The 24,811-nt window shown below is 45.9% G+C and overlaps 1 protein-coding gene across 4 annotated transcripts in view; it reads right to left on the bottom strand.

Moving 5' to 3' along the window:
• Window positions 1-9,536: 9,536 nt before the first annotated feature.
• The window catches only part of GGTA1 (glycoprotein alpha-galactosyltransferase 1 (inactive)), a 54,980-nt gene continuing 39,705 nt past the window's right edge, over window positions 9,537-24,811 (bottom strand). For 2 of the 4 annotated variants that reach the window (XM_035015907.1, XM_035015908.1), the window contains 6 exons: window positions 24,683-24,745; window positions 23,612-23,665; window positions 23,084-23,149; window positions 22,426-22,524; window positions 15,895-16,032; window positions 9,537-12,144 (listed from right to left, as the gene is read on the bottom strand). In XM_035015907.1, coding sequence (XP_034871798.1) covers window positions 11,451-12,144; window positions 15,895-16,032; window positions 22,426-22,524; window positions 23,084-23,149; window positions 23,612-23,665; window positions 24,683-24,745 — 1,114 coding nt within the window. In that variant the 3' untranslated portion in view covers window positions 9,537-11,450. The remainder of the gene's footprint in view (window positions 12,145-15,894; window positions 16,033-22,425; window positions 22,525-23,083; window positions 23,150-23,611; window positions 23,666-24,682; window positions 24,746-24,811) is intronic. The other 2 variants (XM_035015909.1, XM_035015910.1) reach the window with 2 other exon arrangements.

The following is a 24,811-nucleotide window of genomic DNA, read 5'->3' as shown; positions in this document are numbered from 1 at the left end:
GTCTGCCTTCGGCTCAGGTCATGATCCCAGGGTCCTGGGATCGAGCCCCACATTGGGCTCCCTGCTCTACGGGAAGCCTGCTTCTCCCTCTCCCACCCCCCCGCTTGTGTTCCTGCTCTCTCTATCTCTCTCTCTGTGTCAAGTAGATAAATAAAATCTTTAAAAAAAAAATTTTTTTTAACTGCAATCAGAAGCCACCTTAGGGGCGCCTGGGTGGCTCAGTCGTTAAGCATCTGCCTTCAGCTCAGGTCATGATCCTAGGGTCTTGGGATCGAGCCCCGCATTGGGCTCCCTGCTCAGCAGGAAGCCTGCTTCTCCCTCTCCCACTCCCCCTGCTTGTGTTCCCTCTCTTGCTGAGTCTCTCTCTGTCAAATAAATAAATAAAATCTTAAAAAAAAAAAAAAAAGAAGAAGCCACCTTAGCCACCCACATTCAGAAGTTTTCACACTCTGTCATTATGACAGTCTCTCCAAATTGGGGGCATTCCAGAGGAGGGGAAAGAGCGGGAAGCCTGGGGGTACACTGTCCTCTGGTTGGACAAATAAGATCATAAGGCATGAACAGGCATAATAATATTGAAATAATAACATTGAAAGCCCATCTACTCTCAGGAAGTGTTTGAGACAGCTTACTATTTTTTTTTTTAAAGATTTTATTTATATATTTGACAGAGAGAGATAGTGAGAGCAGGAACACAAGCAGGGGGAGTGGGAGAGGGAGAAGCAGGCTTCCCGCCGAGCAGGGAGCCCGATGCGGGGCTCAATCCCAGGACCCTGGGATCGTGACCTGAGCCGAAGGCAGACGCTTAACGACTGAGCCACCCAGGCGCCCCGAGACAGCTTACTATTAAGAAGGTGTGGTTACAGTAAACAGGGAAACAGCACAAGAATTTTTTTTTTTTTAAAGGGAACAGAAAAAACATTTATTTAGTCACTTAGGTAGGTGTTTTCCATGACCTTGAACATCCTAGCCACTTCATAAGAATAAAGGTTTAGCCTTTATGTAATTATTGTAAGGAGGGACTTACTTCTATCATTTTGCTATTTGTTTTCTATATGCCTTATAGCCTTTTGTTGTTGTTGTTCTTCATTTTCTGCATTACTGTCTTCTTTTGTGTTTAGTTTATTTTTTGTAATGAAATATTTAAATTCTTTTTGCATTTCCTTTTGTGTATATTCTGTAGCTATTTTCTTTGTGGTTATAGTGGGGATTGCAGTGAACATACTGAAATTATAATACTCAAATTAGAATTGATACCATCTTGAACTTCAATAACATACCAAAACTCTGTTCCTTTACACCTCTGTCCCCATTCTTTGTGGTTGTTGATGTCATGAAATTACATCTTTATACGTGGTATATCCAAAAAACATGAACTAGTAATTCTTTTAAATGCATTAGCCTCTTAAATTATGTAGAAAACAAAATTTGAAGTTATAATACTAGCTTTTAGACTAGTAATTTTAAAAAGTGTATTAGTCTCTTTAGTAACATAGGAAGCAAAAACTAGAGTTACAAACCATTGTTACAATACTAGTTTTTATAATTGCCCATGTATTTACTTTTATGGATATCTTTATTTTTCCGTATGTCTTTGAGTTACTGTCTAGTGTCCTTTCTTTTTTTTTTTTTAAAGATTTTATTTATTTATTTGACAGAGAGAGACACAGCGAGAGAGGGAACACAAGCAGGGGGAGCGGGAGAGAGAGAAGCAGGCTTCCCACTGAGCAGGGAGCCCGATGCGGGGCTCGATCCCAAGACCCTGGGATCATGACCTGAGCGGAAGGCAGACGCTTAACCGACTGAGCCACCCAGGTGCCCCTGTCTAGTGTCCTTTCATTTCACCCTGCAAGACTCCCTTCTGACTTCCAAAGTTTCTGACAAGAAATCTGCCAGTAATCTTATGGAAGATCCCTTGTATGTGATGAGTCCTTTCTCTTTTGCTGTTCTCAAGATTCTCTTTGTCTTTATCTTTGTTTTTCAAAAGTTTGATTATAATGTATCTCAATGTGTGTCTTTTTCAGTTCATCTTACTTGGAGTTGATTGAACTTCCTGGATGTCTACATTCATCTCTCTCATCAAACTTGGGATGTTTTTGGCATTATCTCTTCACATATTCTCTCCCTCGTCTCCTTCTGGGATGCCCCCAATGTGTATGTTGCTCCACTTGATGGTGTCCCATGTCTCTTAGGCTGTGTTCACTTTTCTTCAGTCTTTTTAATTTCTGGTCCTCAAACTCCATGATATTTATTGTCCTATATCTTCCAGGTCACTGACTCTTCCTTTCACTTGCTCAAAAACTCCATGATATTTATTGTCCTATATCTTCCAGGTCACTGACTCTTCCTTTCACTTGCTCAAATCTGCCTTTGAGTCCCTCTAATGAATTTTTCATTTCAGGTATTGTAATTTTCAACTCCAGAATTTCTTTTTGGTTTCTCTTTCGGTTTTTTCTCTCTTTGATTGTTACTTCCATTTTGTTCATACATCATTTTCTTGACTTTCCCCATGTCTTCTTTTAGGTCTTTGAGCATCGTTAACAGTTGCCTTTGTCTAGTATATCTGCCATCAGGCCTTTTTCAGGAAGTTTCTGTTTATTTTTCCTTTGAATGAGCCATACTTTAATGTTTCTTTGTATGCCTTGTGATTTTTTTGTTGTTGTTGAAAACTGGACATTTAAATCTAATACTGGGATAAGTCTGGAAGTCAGATTATCCTTTTTCCCCAGGGTTAACTGTTTTTGTTATTGTTTTCATTTATTGTTTTTGCTTTTTTGATTATTGTAGGCTGTCTTTGAGCCAAGGATCAGCGTAAGGTGTAAATTTAAGGCCTTCTGAGGTCTTTTCTAAGCCTTTCCCTGGGCATGCATGGTCACTTAATAATTTTCCTGTATATGTAGTCATTATTGAATCTCCCACTCTGGCTCCCAAAAGAGGAAAAAAGAAAAATGAAAAGAGAGAAAAGGAGTGCTGGCCCTTTAAATCCTCGGGCAGTCACTTCAACTGAAGGGGGAGGGGCTTGCAACAGTGGGGTAGGTGCAGCCACTATAGCTGCCCGCCTCTGTCTGCATCTCTGTGATCATAAGCAGCAATTCGTGGTCAGAGCACAGGCCCCTGATATGTGGAGGACAGGGTCCCTTTTGCCCATTCTGGCTCCCGCAAGCTGCCAGGAACATGTACACCGTAGCCTGCCACATGGCTGGAGGTGGAGAAGGGGTGGCTGCTACTGTGCTAAGAGCTGAAATTGACCAAAAGTAACCTTAGTGTACCATCCAAGCCCTCCCTAGGAAGTGGCTCAGGAGTTCCAAAATAGTTACGTCAGACAGATTCTGCCAGTGCAATTGTTGTCTAGGTGGGGAGACAGATTTCTGGTGCTTCCTAGTCCACCATATTCCGGAATCCTCTCTACCTGGGAAGCTTTTTTTTTTTATGTGATGTTAATCACCATACATTACATCATTAGTTTTTGATGTAGTGATCCATGATTCATTGTTTGCGTATAACACCCAGTGCTCCATGCAGAATGTGCCCTCCTTAATACCCATCACCAGGCTAACCCATCCCCCCACCCCCCTCCCCTCTAGAACCCTCAGTTTGTTTTTCAGAGTCCATCATCTCTCATGGTTCATCTACCCCTCCAGTTTCCCCCCCTTCATTCTTCCCCTCTTGCTACCTTCTTCTTCTTTTTTTTTTTTCCTTAACGTATATTGCATTATTTGTTTCAGAGGTACAGATCTGAGATTCAACAGTCTTGCACAATTCACAGCGCTTACCAGAGCACATACCCTCCCCAGTGTCTATCACCCAGTCACCCCATCCCTCCCACCCCACCCCCCACTCCAGCAACCCTCAGTTTCTTTTTCAGAGTCCATCGTCTCTCATGGTTCGTCTACCCCTCCGATTTCCCCCCGCTTCATTCTTCCCCTCCTGCTATCTTCTTTTTTTTTTTTTAACATATAATGTATTATTTGTTTCAGAGGTACAGATCTGTGATTGAGCAGTCTTACACAATTCACAGCGCTCACCATAGCACATACCCTCCCCAATGTCTATCACCCAGCCACCCTATCCCTCCCAACCCCACCACTCCAGCAACCCTCAGTTTGTTTCCTGAGATTAAGAAGCTTTTAAAAGTCCTAGTGCCCATCCAATTGAATCAGAATCTGTGGGGTCAGAACCAGGCATCAATATTAGCTCCCCAGGTAATTCTAGGATGCAGAGAACCAGGGCTTTATACCCCCTACATCTAAGAGAGAGGCATAACTCCTATGGGCTACTTTGGATTTTGGAGGCAGTGCCCCACACATGTTGCCTCCCATTTGCCTGATAATATAAACAAAAGCAGTGACCTTCAGTGGGATCCTGGACAAGAGAAAGCTCCCCAGCTCGTCCAGCTTGCAGGCCAGTTGCCCTGACACTGGACTCTTATGACCAGTCCTATCTTACATAGTTGAGAGAATCCACAGTAGAATGGGATGATGGATAGACTGTGCCTAGCCCTGATAGGAAACCTACAGCAGAGGCCCACTGAGTTCCAGAGTAAGGAAATGCCTCTCGAGCAGATAACCATCATTTCCTTCTTTTAAACAAGTGTTGCTATAACTTTTTCCCTCTTCCTTCCTTGTGTCTCACCCCTGACTCTAGTGTGTTTCAGGTGTGAGCTAAGCTTACCATTTATTTTATAGATTGCCGAATAGTCAGATGGGTTCTCTAAGGAACCAAAGGAGACATAGTTATTATCTGGAGAAAGGACTCTGAGAAGCCCAGCCTTCTGATGTTATCTGTGGATTCTGCAGTCTGTTTTTAGGAGAGGGGGCTGTGCTAGGGTAATGCCTCATGTTTTTGGATCATGGTAGCAGGGAATATTTTAGATATGTGGGAAGAAGTGATTGACAGCTAGACAGCTGTAAGTGGCGTGCAATAGACACTGTGAGAGGTATCTACCCAGCTCACAATACGTCCTCCTCTGAGAACTGCCCCGCAGTGTAATCCATCCTCTGGTAAGCCTGCCCTGTGGCACAGTGGCAGGGAGCAGGAGTGGATACTGTGCTGTGTGTGTTTTCTTTTCCAGGAATTTGAAAGTTTTGAAGGAAGAAACCCTGAGTCCAGGGGTGCCTGGGTGGCTCAGTTGTTAAGCGTCTGCCTTCGGCTCGGGTCATGATCCCAGGTCCTGGAATCGAGCCCCACATCGGGCTCCCTGCTCCGTGGGAAGCCTTCTTCTCCGTCTTCCACTCCCCCTGCTGTTTTCCCCCTCTCGCTGTGTCTCTGTCAAATAAATAAATAAAATCTTAAAAAAAAAAAAAAAAAGGGCGCCTGGGTGGCTCAGTCGTTAAGCATCTGCCTTCAGCTCAGGTCATGATCCCAGGGTCCTGGGATAGGGTCCCACGTCGGGCTCTCTGCTCAGTGGGAAGCCTGCTTCTCCCTCTCCCACTCCCCCTGCTTGTGTTCCTGCTCTCACTATCTCTCTCTGTGTGTCAAATAAATAAATAAATAAAATCTTAGGAAAAAAAAAAAGAAACCCTGAGTCTGGAAATAGTTGGGGCTGAGCCATACTGACAGACCCGTAGGGAAAGTTGACAATTTTTAGCTGTTGAAGCCCTTAGAACTTCCCTGGCTCCTGCTCATGTCCTGGCTATAGTGATGTGCTGGAAAATTTTTACACAACCAACTCCTAAAAAAGAAAAATGGAAAAGGAAAGGGAAAAGAGCCCTGATTTCCAGGGTTTGCTGATTCCCATGGTGTCAGTACTCCCAGCGTGGCCCGTATCAAGCTACCATGGTGAAGTCCCTGCACAGGGAGTTGGGAAACAAGCAGGCATAAACCAGCTTCAGTATACTACTGTCTGGTTATCAACTCTCTCTTGTATTCAGTGGAACTTTCCATCCCAAAAAATAGCCTCCCAAAAATCTCCCTTTCAGATTTAGACAGCTCAAGGGGGATGCCTGTTCCTTGCAATCAAAATATTTTTTAAAAGATTTTATTTATTTATTTGAGAGAGAGAGCATGTGCATTAGCCGGAGGGGGTGGGGGCAGAGGCAGAAGGACAAGCAGACTCCCTGCTGAGCACAGAGCCTGATACAGGGCTTGACCCCAGGACCCCAAGATAATACCCTGAGCCTAAATCAGACACCCAACCAACTGAGCCACCCTGGCACCCCAGCAATCAAAATATTTGTAACTAAAATACCTAGCTAGCATAACCACGTTTTATTCTGAACAGTTACAGTCAGCTCACTAAAAGTATGTTCTAACTTTGGCTGATTTTTCACAGCCACATTCTTTAGATACTTATAGCTATTTGCATTTATTCATATCTATTTCTACAAATGTGTGGTCTTTACCAGATCCAGAGAGGAATGTTTTTAATCACTGCAGTTGCTTTGGAGAAGTATAATCTTTGGAAACCCCTGCCCTCTAGTGTCCAGTATAGGGAACTACTTCTGTTTTAGCTGTGAATGTTCCAGGAGTAAGAGGTGAGTTTAAGGCTCTTGATTCCCATCAGGGACTCTCCCTAGGGGATAGGCCACTGGGTATTACTCATGTTGACTCCCCAGTGTTTCTTCCTTAATGAAGTCCAAAGGAACTTTACACCACGGTTTCTCAACCTCATCACTCTTGACATTTTGAGCCAGATCATTATTTTGGGGGCTGTCCTGTGCATTGTAGGATGTTTACCTGCATCCTTGGCCTCTACCCACTAGATGTGAGTAGCATCCCCCGCCTCCCAGCTGTGACAGCCAACAATATCTTCAGACATTGCCAAATGTCCCTGGGGTCAGGGAGGGGGGCGGGGGGTGTGGTGCAAAGTCATCCTGGTTGAGAACCACTGCTCCGCACTGATGAAGCCAATTGGTCCCTGCATCACTGACCTTAAGCAGCACTAAACCCAGTAGGTTATGGCACCAGGTTAGAGCCCGAAGCCCAGGCTGCAATTCCTAAGTCCTTATGCTGTGTACTACATACAGGAGGAAATATTCCAGGTGCCAGATATGAAAGTATCCGCTCTGTGGTAGGACAGAGTCCACAATCAAAATTTAAAAATTTTAAATGGAAAACAGTTACTTCTTAAGTATGATGGGAGTGGATGTGATCATTCGTTCATTCATTCGTTCAGTAGGTATGAGTTAAGCAGTGCCTCTGAGATGTAGTGGGGGCCTGGGACTGATGCAAAGGCAGACTGTGGACCTGCCTTTCAGCTACAATTCTAGAAGGGTTCAATGGGGATATTTTTCAGTTATAAGAGAAAGCCCATTTCCAACTGACTTAATAATGGGACTCTTAATTTGAAAAGCCCACAGGCAGTGCAGGCTTCCGTGACTCAGGCTTGTCATCAAGAACAGTATTTCCTTCAGCATCCCTGTTCCATCCTAAGGCTGACCTTCCCATGGTCAAGCTCCTAATACTACATGCTTCATTTCCTGAAAGGACCTGAGACTCACGTTGAGTGGACTAGTTTAGGTCACCTGCCCATCCCCAAATCAATCATTGCCACCAAGGGGGTGGAAAGTGTTGATTTGCTTAGTCTGGATCCCTTGCTCCAACCATGGTACCAGTTTCCATGGAAACCATGTAGACTCCATCAAGGAGCCCTGGCATTGCTGTTAGGGGAGAAAGAGAACCACAAATGTCAGGCAAATGTGGAGTCCTCAACCAGCCAAAGTACTCACATGGTCTTTTCTGCTTTCCACATGGGCTCTGCCAGCTGATTTCAGCCAGTGCCAAGGCCCCAGCACCATTTGTGTGGGTCTCTGGGAAGGTCTCCTGGCAGCCCTCTGTGCTTTACATCTGCTGCTCCTCGCTCTGAAACCTCCTTCCAGCTCCACTCCTCAGTTACCCCCTTCTCTTCCTTTAAAGCTCAGAGTCAGCCCCTCTGAGGCAGCTTCCTCCTTCCTTTCTCCATGCTTCCCAGGACCCTGTATTGCTCACGTTTCATTTGTCTGCCTCTCTAACACGGCGCTATGATGGCTTTAGACCTGCATTCTGAGAGGTTTTGGTCTACTAAGTTTTCTCTTTTTAATGCCTAATAAAAGAATTGAGAGCTTTTGGTATTGATTCCTCTGGTGTCAAGTTTCAAAAACAAGATGACTAAAATGTATGTGTGTGTGTGTGCGCATGTATGCACGCTTGCACATATGTGAGAGATTGAGGGAAACAGACAGGAGCTGTGAAAAGAACAAAGGATTTAGAGTCAGAAAGTCCTGGGTGCGAATTCTAGTCGGCACCCTTATAGATCTGAGGCTTTGACCAATGGATCCTTACTTAACCCTGCTTTCCTCGCCTTAAAAAGTATGCATTGGTATGTTATGCGTTCATGCTTTCTATGACCTTTTACCTGTTAGTATGCTATTGTGCCTCTGTTACTCATTTATATAAGGCACATTTCACAAATAGTGCATTTAATAAACACTTATATATTGCCATAACCATGATTCCCTTATTGGTAAATCACATGGTCACTTTGGCTGGGAGACATCAAAGACGCGTCATTCCAAGAAGGACAAGAGAAGTTAAGGCCCTTCAGGGCTTAAAGAAATGTGTCCCCTTCCAGCTGCATGTGACCCCCAGATTAGAGGTGGAGTGGAAGGTGGAGGCGTGGCTTGTCTCTTTCACCTGCCCCCCCCCACCCAATCGTGCCCTCCGTGGCACCTGCCTTCACAACAGCTAGTGTGTGCCCCCAGGGCTTCTATCAGCCCTGCATCCACAAAGTAAAGGTAAGAATGATCACAGTCTTTTATTTTTTTTTACATGATCCATTTTAACTAGTTTAATGCATTTAGGGCAGGTTTAGTACACAAAAAGTGGGAAATAGTACAACAGGCTTGGGGATGTATCTAGTTTTTAAAATATTAATTCTTACGGCAAAAATGCCCCTTTCCAAGATCCTTCTGTAAAGTTGCATTTTCTTTGATATGAAACATGGCCCATCAGATGTATGGTGTCAACACATCTATCCTTGTCGGCTTCTCTGGTTTGAGCTTCAGCTCAGTCATTTTCTAGCCAGGTGGCTAACCTTTCTGAACATCACTTGGCTCATCTATAAAATGAAAATAATTCTAATGAGGGAATGATGCCCTGTTGTGTATCTAGTGCGCTGCATTCCATCAGTCTCGTCACCTTTCATCTATTTATTACCAATCTACCCACCCTGATTTTGCTGCAAGTCCAGCCTTTTCCCAGGGCTCCCTGGGCCACATATATTCCCCAGAGGTCAGGACTAATAACCCCCAGATGTAGTTATGACATTGTTTTCTCCCTCTGCCCTGGCGCCCCACCCTAGGCTTCAGGGGCAAGCCTTTTCTTTCTGGTTCCTTCATGGGCAGTTAATTACTTCAATGTACCACTTTGTAAAAGCTCTCCATAAGCATTTGTTGTTTTGAAAGTTTGGGACTCTCAACCATCTTCTCTCTTCGTAAGAGTGAACACATTTTTAGAAGGACCTCAGGACTTTTTGGAGTCTAAGAATGTAAAATTGTGTAGTGGACGATTCAGAACATCTTTGGGAGGAAGTGCACAATCCATGACCAGACCAGAATCTACTGAGAAAATAATTTATTCAGTTGTGAATCAGGAATTTTATTATTATTTTTTTTTAATGTTTAAGAATAACTATTCATGAGATCTTGAGTTTGTTCACTTGGGATTTAAATTTAAATGAATAAAAAGAAATCAAGATTCCCTCAAAAGTAAACATCAACCCTTTCCCCTAATCTTCTAAGATAGATCATTTCTTTGGTGTAGGACTTAAACGCTCAACTGTCTCTACTCCAGAATGGATCCCGGAAAACTTGAATCCTGGAGAGGCAGCATCCTAACAGACGTGTGGTCTTCGTTTTCTTTCACGAAGTCCACTTCTTCAGGACTTTTGTTGGTTTGGTTTGGTTTTGCTGGGTTGTGAGATTTTTTTGGCAAGGACTGAAGAGTAGGAGACACAGTGAAATGGTAGGAAAAAATGTGGGTTTCATTTGGATCACATAAGCCCATTGTGCCCACTGTGGAGCCAGGGCAGTGGCTCTTCAAATCCATCACTTAAAAATGGAAACAAAATGACCCAAACTGGAACACAAGCAAACTATAAATATACCTGCCTATGTAGATGTTGCCTCCCAACTTCCTTGACACTGAACTGCTTAACTTTAAAGAATATGTAGGATTTCCGAGCTTCTCTTAGAGAAGGGAACTGTGTGTTAAGATGTTCAGTCATGAGGACTGGATCTCCCATTGCCATCCCCTCTGCTTTTGATATAAAATCAATTATCCATCTTATTCACCGTATCTGGTTGTCACACTGCTTTAGTGCAGACGGGGCGGGGGAAAACGAGAGGGTTTTTCCAATCCGGTCCACTCCTGGATTGTCAGCCCTCCACTTTGGGGCATGATGGGCTGGGAGCCCCTGAGGGTTAAAGCAGGTGGTGGCAGGACACGTTGACAACTGATTGTCATGAAGCCCAGGTCTGGAAAGTGGAACTCCCAGCCAGCCTCTTCAGTCCACCATGGGCCTCTGCCTTCTCTGACACCATCCACTTCCTCCGGCCACAGAACTGAAGACACACAAGTGGCAGAGTCCGGCAGACTGAAAGTGACTTGGACAAAACAAGAAGCATCTTCCATGCCAGCCCCCCCCGCTCCGGTCATTGTGGGTCTGAGGAGGCCGGAGATCGCCCACACGGCCTCCCACTCAGCACCTGGATCCGTGCTGTGTTTAAGCACCAACCCCGTACCCTGAGCCCCTCAGGGGTGGCCCACGGTGACCAGCCTCCTCTTTTCCCACTCTCTGCCACTTCATGGCAAACTCACTTTGAGTCTTTGTTTTCACTCCATGCTGAGCCCCCACTGGCTCATTCACATTCCCTGGGACTCCAAACCTTCACCACCGTGATATCCATTGGGGAACCTCCACCAATCTTCTGTACAGAAGCCAAATGACATTTTCCTGATGGGAAAAGAACATGGACAGCCAATGGCCTGAAGCAGTCGGCTACTGAAACCATCCGAGGATTGCCCAGGGGGACTGTGTCCTTACTCAGAGTTCTGCTGCCGAGCAACTCAGCAAGGACACTGAAGTCCAGGGGATGACCCCCCACAACTGTATCTTGTTGCCAAACACTTCCTTAGCACTCTTTTCTCCAGTACATTATCCGGCACGTGCAGAGTGTTTCTGGCTTTTTCTTTGCCTGTGTCAATTTTTTTTATTTTTTATTTTTTATTTTTGGTTCAGTTGATAGTATTTTCCCCAAACCCAAAATAGATAAAGAAATCACTGGGAATTTACATCTGATTACCATAGGTTCATTCTCCCATACTGCCAGGTTCAAAGTTAATAAGGAAGAAGAGCAAGTATTTGCTGTGTTGGTGTTTTGTTAGTATTGTTTAAAAGTTAAGTGTTACTCTTCTGAGAAAGTTGCCAGAATCATACTCTCTCAAGTTCGGAAACCTACTGGCCCAGTTTAAAGTCAGATATTATTTCTAACCAAATTATACTCTTTTGTCTGCCAAGATATCTTGACAGTCTTAATATCTGAAGGCAAGCCTATGTGATAATCCCAGCAGTATTCTGGGGATAAGATTTTAGTGGGTTTGTTGAGAAGGAAATACTTGTTTAGGTGACTTTCATCATGCCACTCAGCTTCTATGTCATTTTTCTTGTCCTGGAGGATTCCCTTAAAGCACTCCTGGGTGATGTTTAGGACCTGAGTGGGTGTTCCTCCAAAAATGGCTGCGTGGTAATAAAAATCCCCCTGGCCGAATGGAATGTAGGCTGCAGACTCCTTCCGCCTCTCATAGGTAAACTCATAGGGATCTGCCTTGTACCACCAGGCCTGCAGCTGAGCCACTGACTGGCCCAGGGTCTCCACTCCAAAGCTATCTTGGAAGACCTGGTCCACGTCCATGCAGAAGAGGAAGTCCACTTCATGCTGAATGTGGGCCACAATGTGCTCCCCAATGGTCTTCATACGCATCATGCTGATGTCCTGCCACCTCTTCTCAGGCTCGATCTCAAACACTTTGAAGGAACGCAGAGGACCCAGCTCTACCAAGGGCATCCTGGAGACATCGTCCACCATGATGTAAAATATGACTCTGTGGCCAACCATGAAGTACCTATTGGCAGATATTAAGAACTCCTCCAGGTAATGCTCAATGTATCTGAAACAAAGAAGAACAGGACAAATGTAACCGCTGGGATTTGTGCGGAAGACTACGTGCTCTTCTAATCATCTTGTCTGTGTTTGGCAGCGTAGGGGAGGAATGATTTTCCCCATCCCAGACATGTGTTTTCCACATCTGATAGGGGAACATTCCTGGCTGCTTTCCACCATTCATTCGCTCCACTTTGGGGAGGAGGAGTGACTGACCTGCTGATGTTGGAAGAGCGACAGGGCATTTGCAGCCCTGCCCCCACCACTCTCACTCTTGGAAATGGCCACCAGCCAGTTGAAGACAGCCTGTGCTGTCTTGGGGACTTGAAGTGACCCTAGTGGAACAGGCCCTACTCTGTGTCTGGAAGCCTGGATACCTAATCTTTCTAATTCCGTGGTTCAGTATCAGAAAGCCTAGAGTCTGCAGACAGAAGCCGCCTTCTCCAGTACCCGCTTTAACTGCAATGAACAGGATACTCACATCATCTACTTTGCTTAGCCCTTTGTCTTATTTATCTGTTGGTTCAGACTCTGGGCAGGCAAAATGGGTGCTAGATAGTTTTCCCCCAGCTTCACTGAGATTATTGACATATAACATCGTGTAAGTTTAAGGTGTACAAAGAGTTGATTTGATATACTCATATATTACAAAATGATTACCACTATAGCATTAGCTAATACCCCCATCATGTCACATAACTACTGTTTCTTTTTTGTGATGAGAACATTTGAGATCTATTCTCTTAACAACTTTCAAGTGTATGATAACAGTATTATTAACTATAATCACCATGATATACATTAGATCCCCAGAACTTACTCATCTTATAACTGGAAGTCTGTACCCTCTGACCAACATCAGGGGGCACTAGTACTCTCTCAAACTATACCCAGTGTTGCTCCTGTCCTACCAGATGCAAGGGTGACATGACCCTTGGGTCCTTTGGGGATGTATTAAGCCTAACCATCACTCCTCTCATATCCTCTTCTGGGACCCAGAGAATGGGTTATAGGGCATAGATATCCTTCTATATTACATATTCACCCTGTGAGCCTCCCACTGATCACCCCAAACACCAATCCATTGTCCAGACGTACCCACTGCTCCCCCTCCCTCCCACAGCTTTCCCCTGCTACCAATTTCCAGCATCGGGGCGATACATGCCTTGCAATCCATGAACCTACACTGACATATCATTATCACTCCACAGTTTACATTAAGATTCACTCTTGGAGTTGTACATTCTACGGATTTGGACAGATGGGTAGCACTATGTATCTGTCACTAGGTATGGTATTATACAGAGTATTTTCACTGCCCTAAAAATCCTGCATTCTGCCTGTTCATCCATACCTCTCCCCGAACCCCACCCCATCCCTGGCAACCACTGATCTTTTCACTGTCTCCATAGCTTTGCCTTTTCTAGAATGTCACACAGTTGGAATCATATAGTATGCAGTCTTTTTAGATTGGTTTCTTTCACTAAGTTAACATGCATTTAAGGTTCGTCCACGTCTGCATGGCTTGATAGCGCATTTCTTTTTAGCACTGATAATATTCTAGATGTTACAGTTTATTTATCCACTCACCTACTGAAGGACATCTTGGTTGCTTCCAAATTTTGGCAGTTATCAATAAAGCTGGTATAAACATTTTTGTATAGACCTAAGTTTTCAACTCCTCTGGCTAAATACCAAGGAGTGCAGTTGCTGAATTGCATGGTCAGATTATGTTTAGCTTTTTAAGAATCTGCCAAACGGTCTTCCAAAATGGCTGTACCATTTTGCATTCCTACCAGTAAATGAAGGAGAGTGCTCATTGCTCCACATCCTCACCAGCATTTGGTATTGGTACTGGCAGTGTGTTTTGGATTTGGGCCATGCTAACGGGTGGGTGGTGATATTTTAGCTATGTATGTCTTCATTCCAAACACATCATGTTGTTGTCTTCTGTAACCCAAGCTGTATGCTCTTGCAAAGCCATGGAGATCAGAGAGAAGGAAGAAGTAGGAGTCAGATGGCTTAACACAACTCATGCAGACCCCAGACTCATGCTTCGCTCAGTGAATGTGGGTTGAATTGAATTTGCTGATCACAGCTGCAGCCAGTCAAGATGTTTTGCAAGTCATAGTAACCAGTACTTCGTTGTGCTTTTTTGGTGACTGCTTGGATTTCCTTTCTTTACTACCAAAATAAAGCGTGCTTTTAATGCTGGCCACTAGAAGGCCAAGAGTTTACAGTACTGATTATTTAAATGGAAAGAAGATATCTGAGCAATATAAACAGGGAGTTCAACATGGCTCTGTGGCTGGTTGCCAGGAAATTCCTGGGCACTCTGGAACTTTTAAGAAAAATCTATTGTGCTCGGAAGCTTGGGAGACAATCCTAGGGCAAGGGAGGGAGCCGAGGGAGGTTTAACATTGTTTGGGGATTAAAACACTGCTGTTGGCTTCCTGCATTATTATTTGAAAACAAACCAAACATCACACCTCCTAAGTCGAAATCCACTCTTACGAGGATTTATTGCTGTTGACTGCACAAACAGTCCTCTCGAGCATCAGAGCGGAGGGCATAGGGCTTTCCCCAGGGTAGGTGATTTATAGTTTGGTTCTGCAGATTTGCAGCTAGATGGTGAAGCCATTGTGGAGCCATAGGAGGTATTCTGTTCTTCTTGGGAACACCAAGATCGAATCAATCCGTAACATTCATGCCATGGGGTTAGGTGAGCTGAGTATTGGCTCCTGACTCAGAACAGTACAGATTCTCCTGGGGAAAATGTCAAAACTCCGGAGTCACCCTTGTCTATTAGAGATGCCATCCAGGTGACTAACCAGGTCACCATACCTGATTAGTTTGGCAGCAGCGATGGCTTCTGGGTTCTGGGCTGGAAGTCTTAGAAGAACCGTCAGATCTTCACAGAGCTTTCCTTTAGGCCCTACGGTGGGCAGAGCTGAAGCTCAGATCAACCTGGGCCTTCAACACTCTTCGTACAGGCCAAGGGATCAACTTTCCATGTGGTTTTCAGGAAAGGAACAGGAGAAGCTCATGGTGGGGGTAGGGACTAGGAAAATTGAACTTTTGCTTTTGTTTTGGGAAAAAAACCCAAAAACTTTCCAAAGAGCAAAATGGGTTACATTTTACAACTAATATTATGGCTACTAATTTCAAGTAAGAATGATTGTAGTTTTGGAAGAGGTGTTCTAAACAAGGAAATGAAAGCCGAAAGAGGAACCTACCCAACCTCTAGAAGGGCAAGTTCTGGCTAGCTGAATCTCTGGGGGCCAAGAAGGACCTGAGGAGCCCATGGAAGACATGGAGAACTGCCATGCTTGGATTAGTCTGGACTGTAAATCCTTCTGTCCTTGGTCCTGGGTCTGAGAGTGTAGGAGGACGAATGATGCACATTTGGGCCAACAGCTGCCATTTTTGGAATTTCCAGAGAAAGCCATGGAGGTCAGGAAGGAGGTCGTTGTGGATGTGCTATAGACCCTAGGCTCCGTGGGTGGAGCAGACACTTTTACCAGCAACCTGAGACCCTCACTTTGAGGTGGGAAGGAGTCGACTCACCTACTATTGTTTTGTTCTCAGCCCTTCGGGGTCCTCAGCAGAACGGAGATGGAAACTGTCCTGTTATAACATTCTCCTATCTAAGAATTCAGACAAGGCAGGAACAGCTCCATGAGCCCAGGGGGCCCCTCACAAACATCTGACAATGAAATAAGAAAAAGCCGAGGTCCATCTTATTAGGGACACTTACCTTCCAACAGCAAAAACCGTCAAACCCACAATAATTTTCTGTTTGGCATAGTAATTTTCTAGGATGGTCCTGTTGTAAGTGCCTTCCCACACGACCGGCGCCTTCCATCCGGTCACTGTCACAACCTCTGGACGTTTCCTGGTGACAAAACATAGGGCCCCATGAGTCAGGACAGCTTTCCTAAGGTGGGGTGGAGACTGTCCAAGGAAACACTGGGGTCAGCTGTGATCTGCTGAGACTGCCCTGGAATCCTGACTTAGCCCCAGGCACTCAGCTGGCTGGTGTGACGTCTGCAGGGGCAGCGTCTTCTGCATGAGGGACAGGAGGCTCTGGCCAGGTACCTTTGACGGCTGCCTTTGGGGCCCTGATGGGGATCTCACCTGTACATCTCCATACCCTCTGTCCCCATTTACTGCTTTCCTAGTTCTCTTCTTCCTTCCGGATCCCATCCCCTCTGTCCCCAGCCCCTTCCTAAACTGCCAGTGGCATCTGTGGGTTTGATCCCCGAGGTGCCATCTGAGCCGCAGGAGGCCCTAATCCTTGACTTGGGAGGATGAGAGTGATCTTGGAACCAAAAGAGACAAAGCTATTTTAATTTGCCTTTTGCCAGAAAGGGATTTCTGGGTAAAAACTTGGTTATAGGCCAAAAAGGGGCCCAGACTTAAGAGGGTTCTGGTGTTACTCATTTTACAAACAGAGACAGAGTCACCTAGAAAAGCCGGGACTCAGTAGAGGCCAAGGCTGGAACTTGGGGTTCTGGCACAGACCCTCTCCTCAGACCACGCTGCCTCTTTGCTAGGAGCACAAAGGGCAAAGGGGAGGCCTGTTTTCTGCACTCGGAATGCTCAAAAGGGACTTGGCAAAGCCAACACAAACACAGGAAGCAACACAAGAGCGACAGCAAACTGACCAACTGCGGAGGGTAGATGCGGATAAGCTGCGGAGCAGCTGGGGCCCCGCAGGAGGGGATGACCCAGACTCAGCTCTGACCCCCATTTGCTCAGGAAGTGGTTGTATTTCCCGTGCTGGGAAGCAGACACTGAAACACAGTCATCAGATTCAAACCCCAGAACCAACGGGCCTGTCCCCACGAGATATCTGCATGTACTGCATCCACTGAGGGCAGAAGACCAAGAGGGCAAAGTCCTAGTGGTCCCCATTGGGTCCCTGCTGACCATGTGCATGTGGCCCTGGTGAGGCTGTGGGGAGAGAACTTCCCCTAGTCCTACACATCAGTGGAGGCAGGGTTTTCACAAAACTGCCCATATCCCATCAGCTAAGCTGGGTTTTCCAGCGTGAGGTTGGACAGGGCTGGGTCAACCCCCACCTCACCCCAACCCCAGGCCCAGCCTCACCCCAGCCCCAGCTCCAGTCCCAGCCCTGGTCTCAGCCCCAGACTCACCCCAGCCCCAGCTCCAGTCCCAGTCCCAGCCCCAGCCCCAGCCTCACCCCAGCCCCAGCCCCAGCCTCACCCCAGCCCCAGCCCCAGCCCCAGCCCCAGCTCCAGCCCCAGCCCCAGCTCCAGCCCCAGAGTGGAAAAGAGCCTCAGCAGACTCTCATCCTCCTGTCCATCAGTCACCAAGCTCTTCACTCTAATTCTTGAGATGACAGTCCGTCCTGCTCCAGCCCGAGCCCTGCTTCTGGCCTCCCTTTTTCCCCAGCACAGCTGAATCCCCCCCAGAGATGAGGCGGGTGGGGGGGCACTCTGAGGCTGCTCTCCTGCCCCCCTCAATCATGAAAGCACCAACCTGTGCCAGGCACTTTCACTACACTTTCTCATTTAGTCCTGGCAACAGTCCTTCCACATACGATGGCCCTTGTACAGGTAAGAAAACCAAGCTCAGACAGACTTGCTGACTTGTCCAAGGCCCCATAGCTGGCTGCTGCTGATGGTCACTAACGTATGCGGAGCACTTCCGCTGAGACCAGGCAGCGTGCTAAGGCACCAGCCTTCAGAGGTGCTATTTTGATTCCTGTTTTATCAATGAGCAGCACAGAGAGGTTAAATAACTTGCCCAAGGTCACACAGCTAGTAAGAGGCAAAGCTGGTTTTTGAACCCAGACGGTCTGACTCTGGAGTCCATGCTCCAAGCCACCATCTGGTATTGCTTCTTATACGGACATTTACTGGCTCTGCCGAGGAAGCTGGGGTCACAACCCACGTTCGTCATAATTTCCACCCACCTTAGCTACCCTGGCGTTTTTAGCAGTGCAGAATGAGAAATAATGAGCTTTTGTTTTGTTATGTTTTTAGAAGTTTATGTGATGCTTTTAGTCATATAAAACCCCCCGCTTTGTTGAATGACAGGATTTCAAACCACAAAACACACACACACACACACACACACACGGCTTACACATCTATAACCAACGTTTCTGAACTTAAACTCTGCCCTGTGTCACTGCCTCATTCTTTGCTGTCCTTAGTTTTAGCCTACCAAGGATCTTTTAGTAGTTCTGACCCAGCCCGCTACCTAAATCTTGCAACTGTTTATGAGCTGGACATGTAAACAGGTAATATTATTTAAAAAAAAAAAAGAGAGAGGGGCGCCTGTATGGCTCAGTCTGGTTAAGCATCCAACTTTTGATTTCGGTAAGGTTATGATCTCAGTAAGATCAAGCCCTGCATTGGGCTCACCCAGCAGGGAGTCTGCTTGAGATTCTCTCTCTCTGACCCTCCCCCCACTCGCTCTCACACTCTCAATAAATAAATAAATAAATAAATAAATAAAATCTTAAAAAAAAAAAGGAAGGTGGGGGGAAAGCACGTAGCAAGTGTACTTATTTAATACTTAGGGTACACAGGGACCAAGTACTTGACTTTCACTCTCTCATTTAATCCTCACATCCACCTTATAAAGTAGGTGCTACCCTCATCCCCATTTTACAAATAAAGGAAGGAGGGGTAAGAGAAAAGCAGAAGTGATCTGCATCTTCAGCCATCTGATTTATAGGAAGGGCCAGACCAGGGCACGCAGTCCCTCACCGCACGTTTCCTAAGCCACACCAGACCCACTGCTGAGCATGGAGATCAGAGAAATGAAACTCCGTTCTACCCCTTGAGAATCTCACACTCCCAAGAGGTGGTCAACCTGCTATACAACAGTACCCCCGCTCAGCCCACATCTTCTAGAAAGACTGAGTCAGAAAAAGCAGTGTCCAGTTTGGTCGCTTGGCTGGGAAGTTTCCTCCAAGCAGGAAAGAAAAAAGCAGCAATATTAAAAATTAATGTTTACTTAAAAATTAAAATGTTCTATTTCCCAGCTGCTAATTATTAAATTTCACTGGCAATTCCAACATGTCAAGGACCCTGACTAAGAAGCCGGATGACAGCTTGAAAACGCAGGCAGTGGGGGGCAGGGGAGGAGGGAGGATGAGAACCAGATCAGTTCCCAGATGAACCTGGGCATCAGGGAGTCTTAGTCAGCAAAACCCATCAACGCCACTCCTCCGCAAAAGAAGTGACACAGGGCAGGCCACCCATGTGTCAGAGCTGGTCTTTGCTACTGTCAATTGCCAGAGATGTCCAAGATGACAAGGATGGGGCTCTAGAAAGACGGAAAAGTGCCAGGACAGACTCAGAGCCGCCCCAGTGCCTTTCTTCCAAGCACAGTACCCACTGGGTCACTGTGTCTGGCTCCACGATAGGCCAGAGGCTTCCCACGAAATAAACACACACCTACCTAGGCTGTTGGTAGCTTTTTAATTTTACATACTTATTACGGGGTACCTTGTGGTCCCCAGGTGTTGGGGAGAGGAAGTGTTCAAAGTGAATATTTTAAATATGAATATGGTAAAACGTGAATCATGAAGCAGGTCAGAAAAGCTGTAAGGTGCACACAACGTGTTATTTACTGAACTCCCTCTAAGGGTCAACACACCAGAGCACGCGTGATCCAGCGAAGAGCGGATGGCGACAGGAACAAGAGTGAGGGCTACAGGAAGAATTTTGGAGGCAGGATTGACAGAACGCATCCATCAGTGAGACTGTGGGGTGGGTGGGGGAAAAGGATGAACCGGAGAGATAGCCCAGACTCTGGCTTGAGGTGGCAAGTGAGAACAAGGGCAGGGTAGAATGTGGAAATCCACGCTGGGTCATGGAACACGTGCGTGCAGAGCTATCCAGCAGGCAGTCCGACCCAAGTCAGGGCTCAGGGAACCTTCGGGCTGAAGATGGGAAGGTGGGAGTCGTTCTCACACCATGGTGTCTGAGGCCGTGGAAATGGACGAGAGCCTCCAGAAACTCTAACATATGATGGCTGGGAAGCAGGAGAGGCGCTTATGGAGGGGACCGAGAAGGGAGAACTTCTCCTACGGAGAAGTAGGAGGGAAATCCAGGGGATGTTTTGTCACAGAAGCTAAGAGATCTTGATGTGGAAATGTGTGCACAATACGCTGTAATATGTTGTAGGTCGTTTCCAGGAAGGGATACATTTATTTGTTCATGCAGTCGTTCATCTGATCATTCATTTATGCAGGAAATAGACTTTGCTGCCTTGGGAAGGCTTAAATTTGGTGCCTCTTCAAACTGATATTCTTTACATATCTGCTCGCCATCTGTTTGGCGGAGAAGCTGAATCATGCATGGGGGAGAGCAGAGTCACAGCTGGTGGCCCTTTGTCTCTAGTAACTCAGCCTTCACCCTGCTTCCCAAGTCCCAAGCTTCACCCTATCCCAAGCGAGGACAAATGCCCTTAGAAGGGGACTTGGTGACTATCTCTGGCTCATCTAGCCCACCTAGCCTAGTGGAAGTCCTCCCCTCCCTAACACACACCCTAATGGGCTTAACGAAGCACCAATGCTTCCATATTCTTGCACTTTCAGTAAGGGTTTAGCATCTCACGAATGGCTACCCTGTTGCCCAGCTCATTGAATGACACACGCAGGGGCCAATATTCCCATCCTTCCACACTAGTGTGACCCCCTACCCCCAAACAAAAAGAGAGCTTGCCAAAATATACTCAGTCTTTCCAGAGCTCATACCTCTCCCCACTGGAATATTCTCTCCAGATCCTCCTCCTCCACGGCTCTTCCTGCCCCCTCTCAGACTTCTCTTCCTTCACCAGCCCTCTAAATGTGGATATGATAGGATGTGGCTCTAGTCCTCTGCCTGGGTGGCCCCCTCCAGGCCTACAGGTCCCCCTGCCACCCACATATGTACCACACATCTTCCGCTGAGTTCATGGGCACTTCCATAGACTGAATGTCTGTCCCCCCGGAACTCATACACTGAAACCTAATCCCAAGTGTGATGTATCTGGAGGTGGGGCCTTTGGCGGGGAGGCCTCATGAATGGGACTAGTGCCCTTTTGAAAGAGCTCCCGGAGAGCCCCCTCGCCCCTTCCGTCTGCCTGCCATGTGAGGACAGATAAGATGGCTGTCTATGACCCAGGAAGTGGGCTCTCACCAATCACCAAAGCTGCTGGTGTTTTGATCTTAGACTTGCCAGCCTCCAGAACTGTGAGAAATAAATATCTGTTGTTTATAGCAGCCTGAATAGACTAAGACAGGCACTCTGTGAATCTCAGTCCTGATGCCCACCGGGTACCTGAATCCACAAACATCCCTAGTAGAGCTCATCACCTACCCCTACTCCTAGACCTGGCTGTCCTCCTCCTATCCTGGTCAACGACACCACCACCCACCAGTCTCTCCGGCCTCACAGTCATCTTGGACGCTCCTCCCTCATTACTCCCCCAGCCACGTTGTCTTAAGTCGGATTGACCACACCTCCTTCCCAATTTTGGCAAATACTCCCTGCACATCTCCTGCCCGTAGAAGACTATGAACTAATTGAATATAACCATATTGTTTGATTTCTCCTATCTCCTGTGCCTAACACAATGTCTAGCACAGTATTTTTGACCATGGCTCACAGTGAGAAATGCATTTTACATCACAACCGAATACATACATGTACATACAGAAACAATAATTCAACCACACAATACTTAACCTTACTTCTACTTCATGTGATGCCCTCCGACTTTCTATTTGACTTCAATTTTTTTTAAAAAAAAGCTCATTTTGACCCATTAAGCTAGTTTCTGAACATATGAATGGACAGTGACTGGTAGTTTGAAAAATACCAGCTGGCTCATCATAGGTATTGGATAAACATTTGTTGTACGATCGCTTAATGAATGCATGCATGGCCTCATGAGATCTTCCATCATCCCTGACAATTTTCAGATTAGTTAGCTGGATCTCAGAATTTTCTTGCTCTGACTCTAGATGCTGCCGCTTTCCGCAATACCCCGGGGCTAGTGAGACCCCTTCCAGCCCCAGTATTTTGTGGTACAGCCACCGTCAGAATCACTGTGTCATTGCTCAAGCATCTGGGTCGAAACATCCAGACTCTCAGTTTCTCATCTAATCTGCAGTGAAATTCTGATGGATGCTAAGACTCCATATCCCCTATCAGGAATGTTCTCAATGGCACTGTTGCCTCCACAGCCCCCGCCACCCTCGATGGGAGCTAATGGATTTATTGAACCCCGGGGAAGGGAGTGGGGACGCTTCTTTTCTTACTGTGGGTTAAACCAGTCTGATAGCTGAAGCTCTTCGTTGTTTTCCTCTCCTTGTTCATTTTCGTCGTCTATGCCTTCCTCTTCTTGGTAAATGTGGGTCCTACACACAAAGGGAAAGCAAGCTGAGTGAGGCAGGGAAGCTGATCTATGGCACGGGGTCAGCTGGTGACTGTGAACACGGATTCCCAGATGGAGAACGTGTGCAATGAGGGGACGTCTGGAGAAAGCTTCACGATACGATACGTTTATTCATAAACACATACTTTTGGTGAAAAGGCTCACTGCTCACCTTTCTCATTTTCCTTCCAGGTCAGCACAGTTAGCAATTTAGTGACCCAGAACCCTCAGGTTATTTCAGGGGGCCAGGGAACTTGCTGGACTAATGAACAGCTAACTGAATTAGCTGCGATCATCTTTCCCACAGCCTAAACTTCAGCCCAAGCCCCATTCACCCCCAAGTTAAATGGAAAAACTAAACCAAACAAAACCCCCAAACTTAAATATCCTAGTCTCAACCATGAAATAGATTCCTTGTATGACTTCAATAGGGCCAGAAAGGCGAGTGACCAAGAAGGTCATGACTGTGAAACCATTTTATACGGACTGTCTGTAAGCGTTGGGTGGATGAACAAACACAGAGGGTCATCCCATCAACTTACCCATTGTTAAACCAGCTTGGAAACCACCAGCCCTTCTGAATTCTGCTGTCACCAACTTCTGGGTTTCTAAGAAATGAAAAAGATGACACTTTTAGAAAATGAGGCAGTCCCAAACGGGAAGGCCGGGGGCGGGGGAAGGGAGGGTTTCCAAACTCTTTTTATGGCAGAAAATCACTTAAATTTCTTTAAAAAAAAAAATGCCAGTTCATAAAACAGACAGAAGTGAAGCTACCCTATACTGGATGATGTACGGGAATGCTGAATCACTCTATTGTACACCTGAAACTCATATAACATTGTATGTTAACTAACTGGAATTAAAATAAAAACTTAAAAAAAAAAAAGAAGTGAAGCTGCTCTAGCCAAATGGGGGAAGATGTACCTACCCCTGCCCGGACCTCTCCTCCCTCAGGCAGCCCCCGGCACTCAGCTCATCCAGGGGGCCCTGGCAGGGACAGAGGAAAGAAGAGGGGGTGACAAGGTGGGGAGCACTGATACGTAAACCTGAGTCAGGGATATGCCACTTACTGGTAGTATGACCGTGATGGGACCTTTTCCCTCTCTGAATCTTGGTTTTCTCCTCTGAAAAGTCAGATATATAATAATGATGGTGACAATCATAATGATAATAAATCTACCATGAAGGTGGCTTTGAAAAGTAAATGAAATAGCATACATCAGAGAGCTTTATAAAAGTTGAAAATTACGGCAACAAGGTGTAAATCTTAATTAAAAAAACAAAACAAAACAGCGTATTTTTCCAAGCATGATCTCTTTTGCTAAACTAGAATTCAGGTTGCTACAAAGGTTAGCAGGGACAGCCTCAGGAAATCTGAGGGTCTCTGAACCAGAAGCTCAGGAAACTGTCATCAGAAGCCACCCTCACCACCCACGTGGGGAAATTTCCATCCTCTCTCATTGTGAGAGTCTCTCCAGGGTGGGGGCTTTCTGGAGGAGGGAGAGGAGCAGGAAGCCAGGGGCTGCAGTGTTCTGTAGTTGGACAAATAAGGTGGTGAGGCATGAACAGGCATAATAATAGGAAGAAACCTATTTTAAAGCCCATCTGTTTTCAGGAGGTCTTTCAGATTGCTGATAATTTAGGTGTGGTTACCATACACAGGGAGACCACATAAGACTTAAATAAACAAAAGGGAACAGAAGAAAAATATTTCTTTAGTCACCCAGGTAGGTGTTTTCATATGATCTTGGTCATCCCAGCTACTCACGAGAATAAAGGTTTTTACCTTTATGTTCATTTCATAGCTGAGAATTTGGCCACGTGGGTTTGGGCAAAGTGCCAAGATCCCACAGAATGTAAGCATAAAAGCCAGGATTTAACACCAGGGAAGGAGTAATATCAGAAATGAAAGCTGAGGAAAGTACAAGCAGTTAAGCTCAAGACTTTACTCGGAGCCTCCTGGCAACCAAGCCAAAGATAGAAAAATGAAGGCTTACATAGTTCTCACTGCCTTTGATAATAATAATAATAAAGATTAGTTCATCAGGAGACCCTGACTTTTTTTCCTGATCCTCTGTCTCAGAGGAATTTCTTACAAGGGGCTTTATATAACATATACTGGGCAGCATAATGGAGAATACCTGTCCTGATTCTTTTCATCAGCAAGGCAGAATGTTCTCCAAAGGATACCACTTAAAGAAACCCTTGACGAGAAGCAAGGGCAAAATACAAGTCACAGCTGGATAAAGGTCAGTCTAGGGAATGGGAAG

The sequence above is a fragment of the Mirounga leonina genome, unplaced genomic scaffold, assembly GCF_011800145.1.
Source record: "Mirounga leonina isolate KUSES-001 unplaced genomic scaffold, KU_Mleo_1.0 Mir_170, whole genome shotgun sequence".
Lineage (NCBI taxonomy): Eukaryota > Metazoa > Chordata > Mammalia > Carnivora > Phocidae > Mirounga > Mirounga leonina.
Note: the sequence above shows the minus strand (reverse complement) of the source record. Positions and strands in the feature narration are given on the sequence as shown.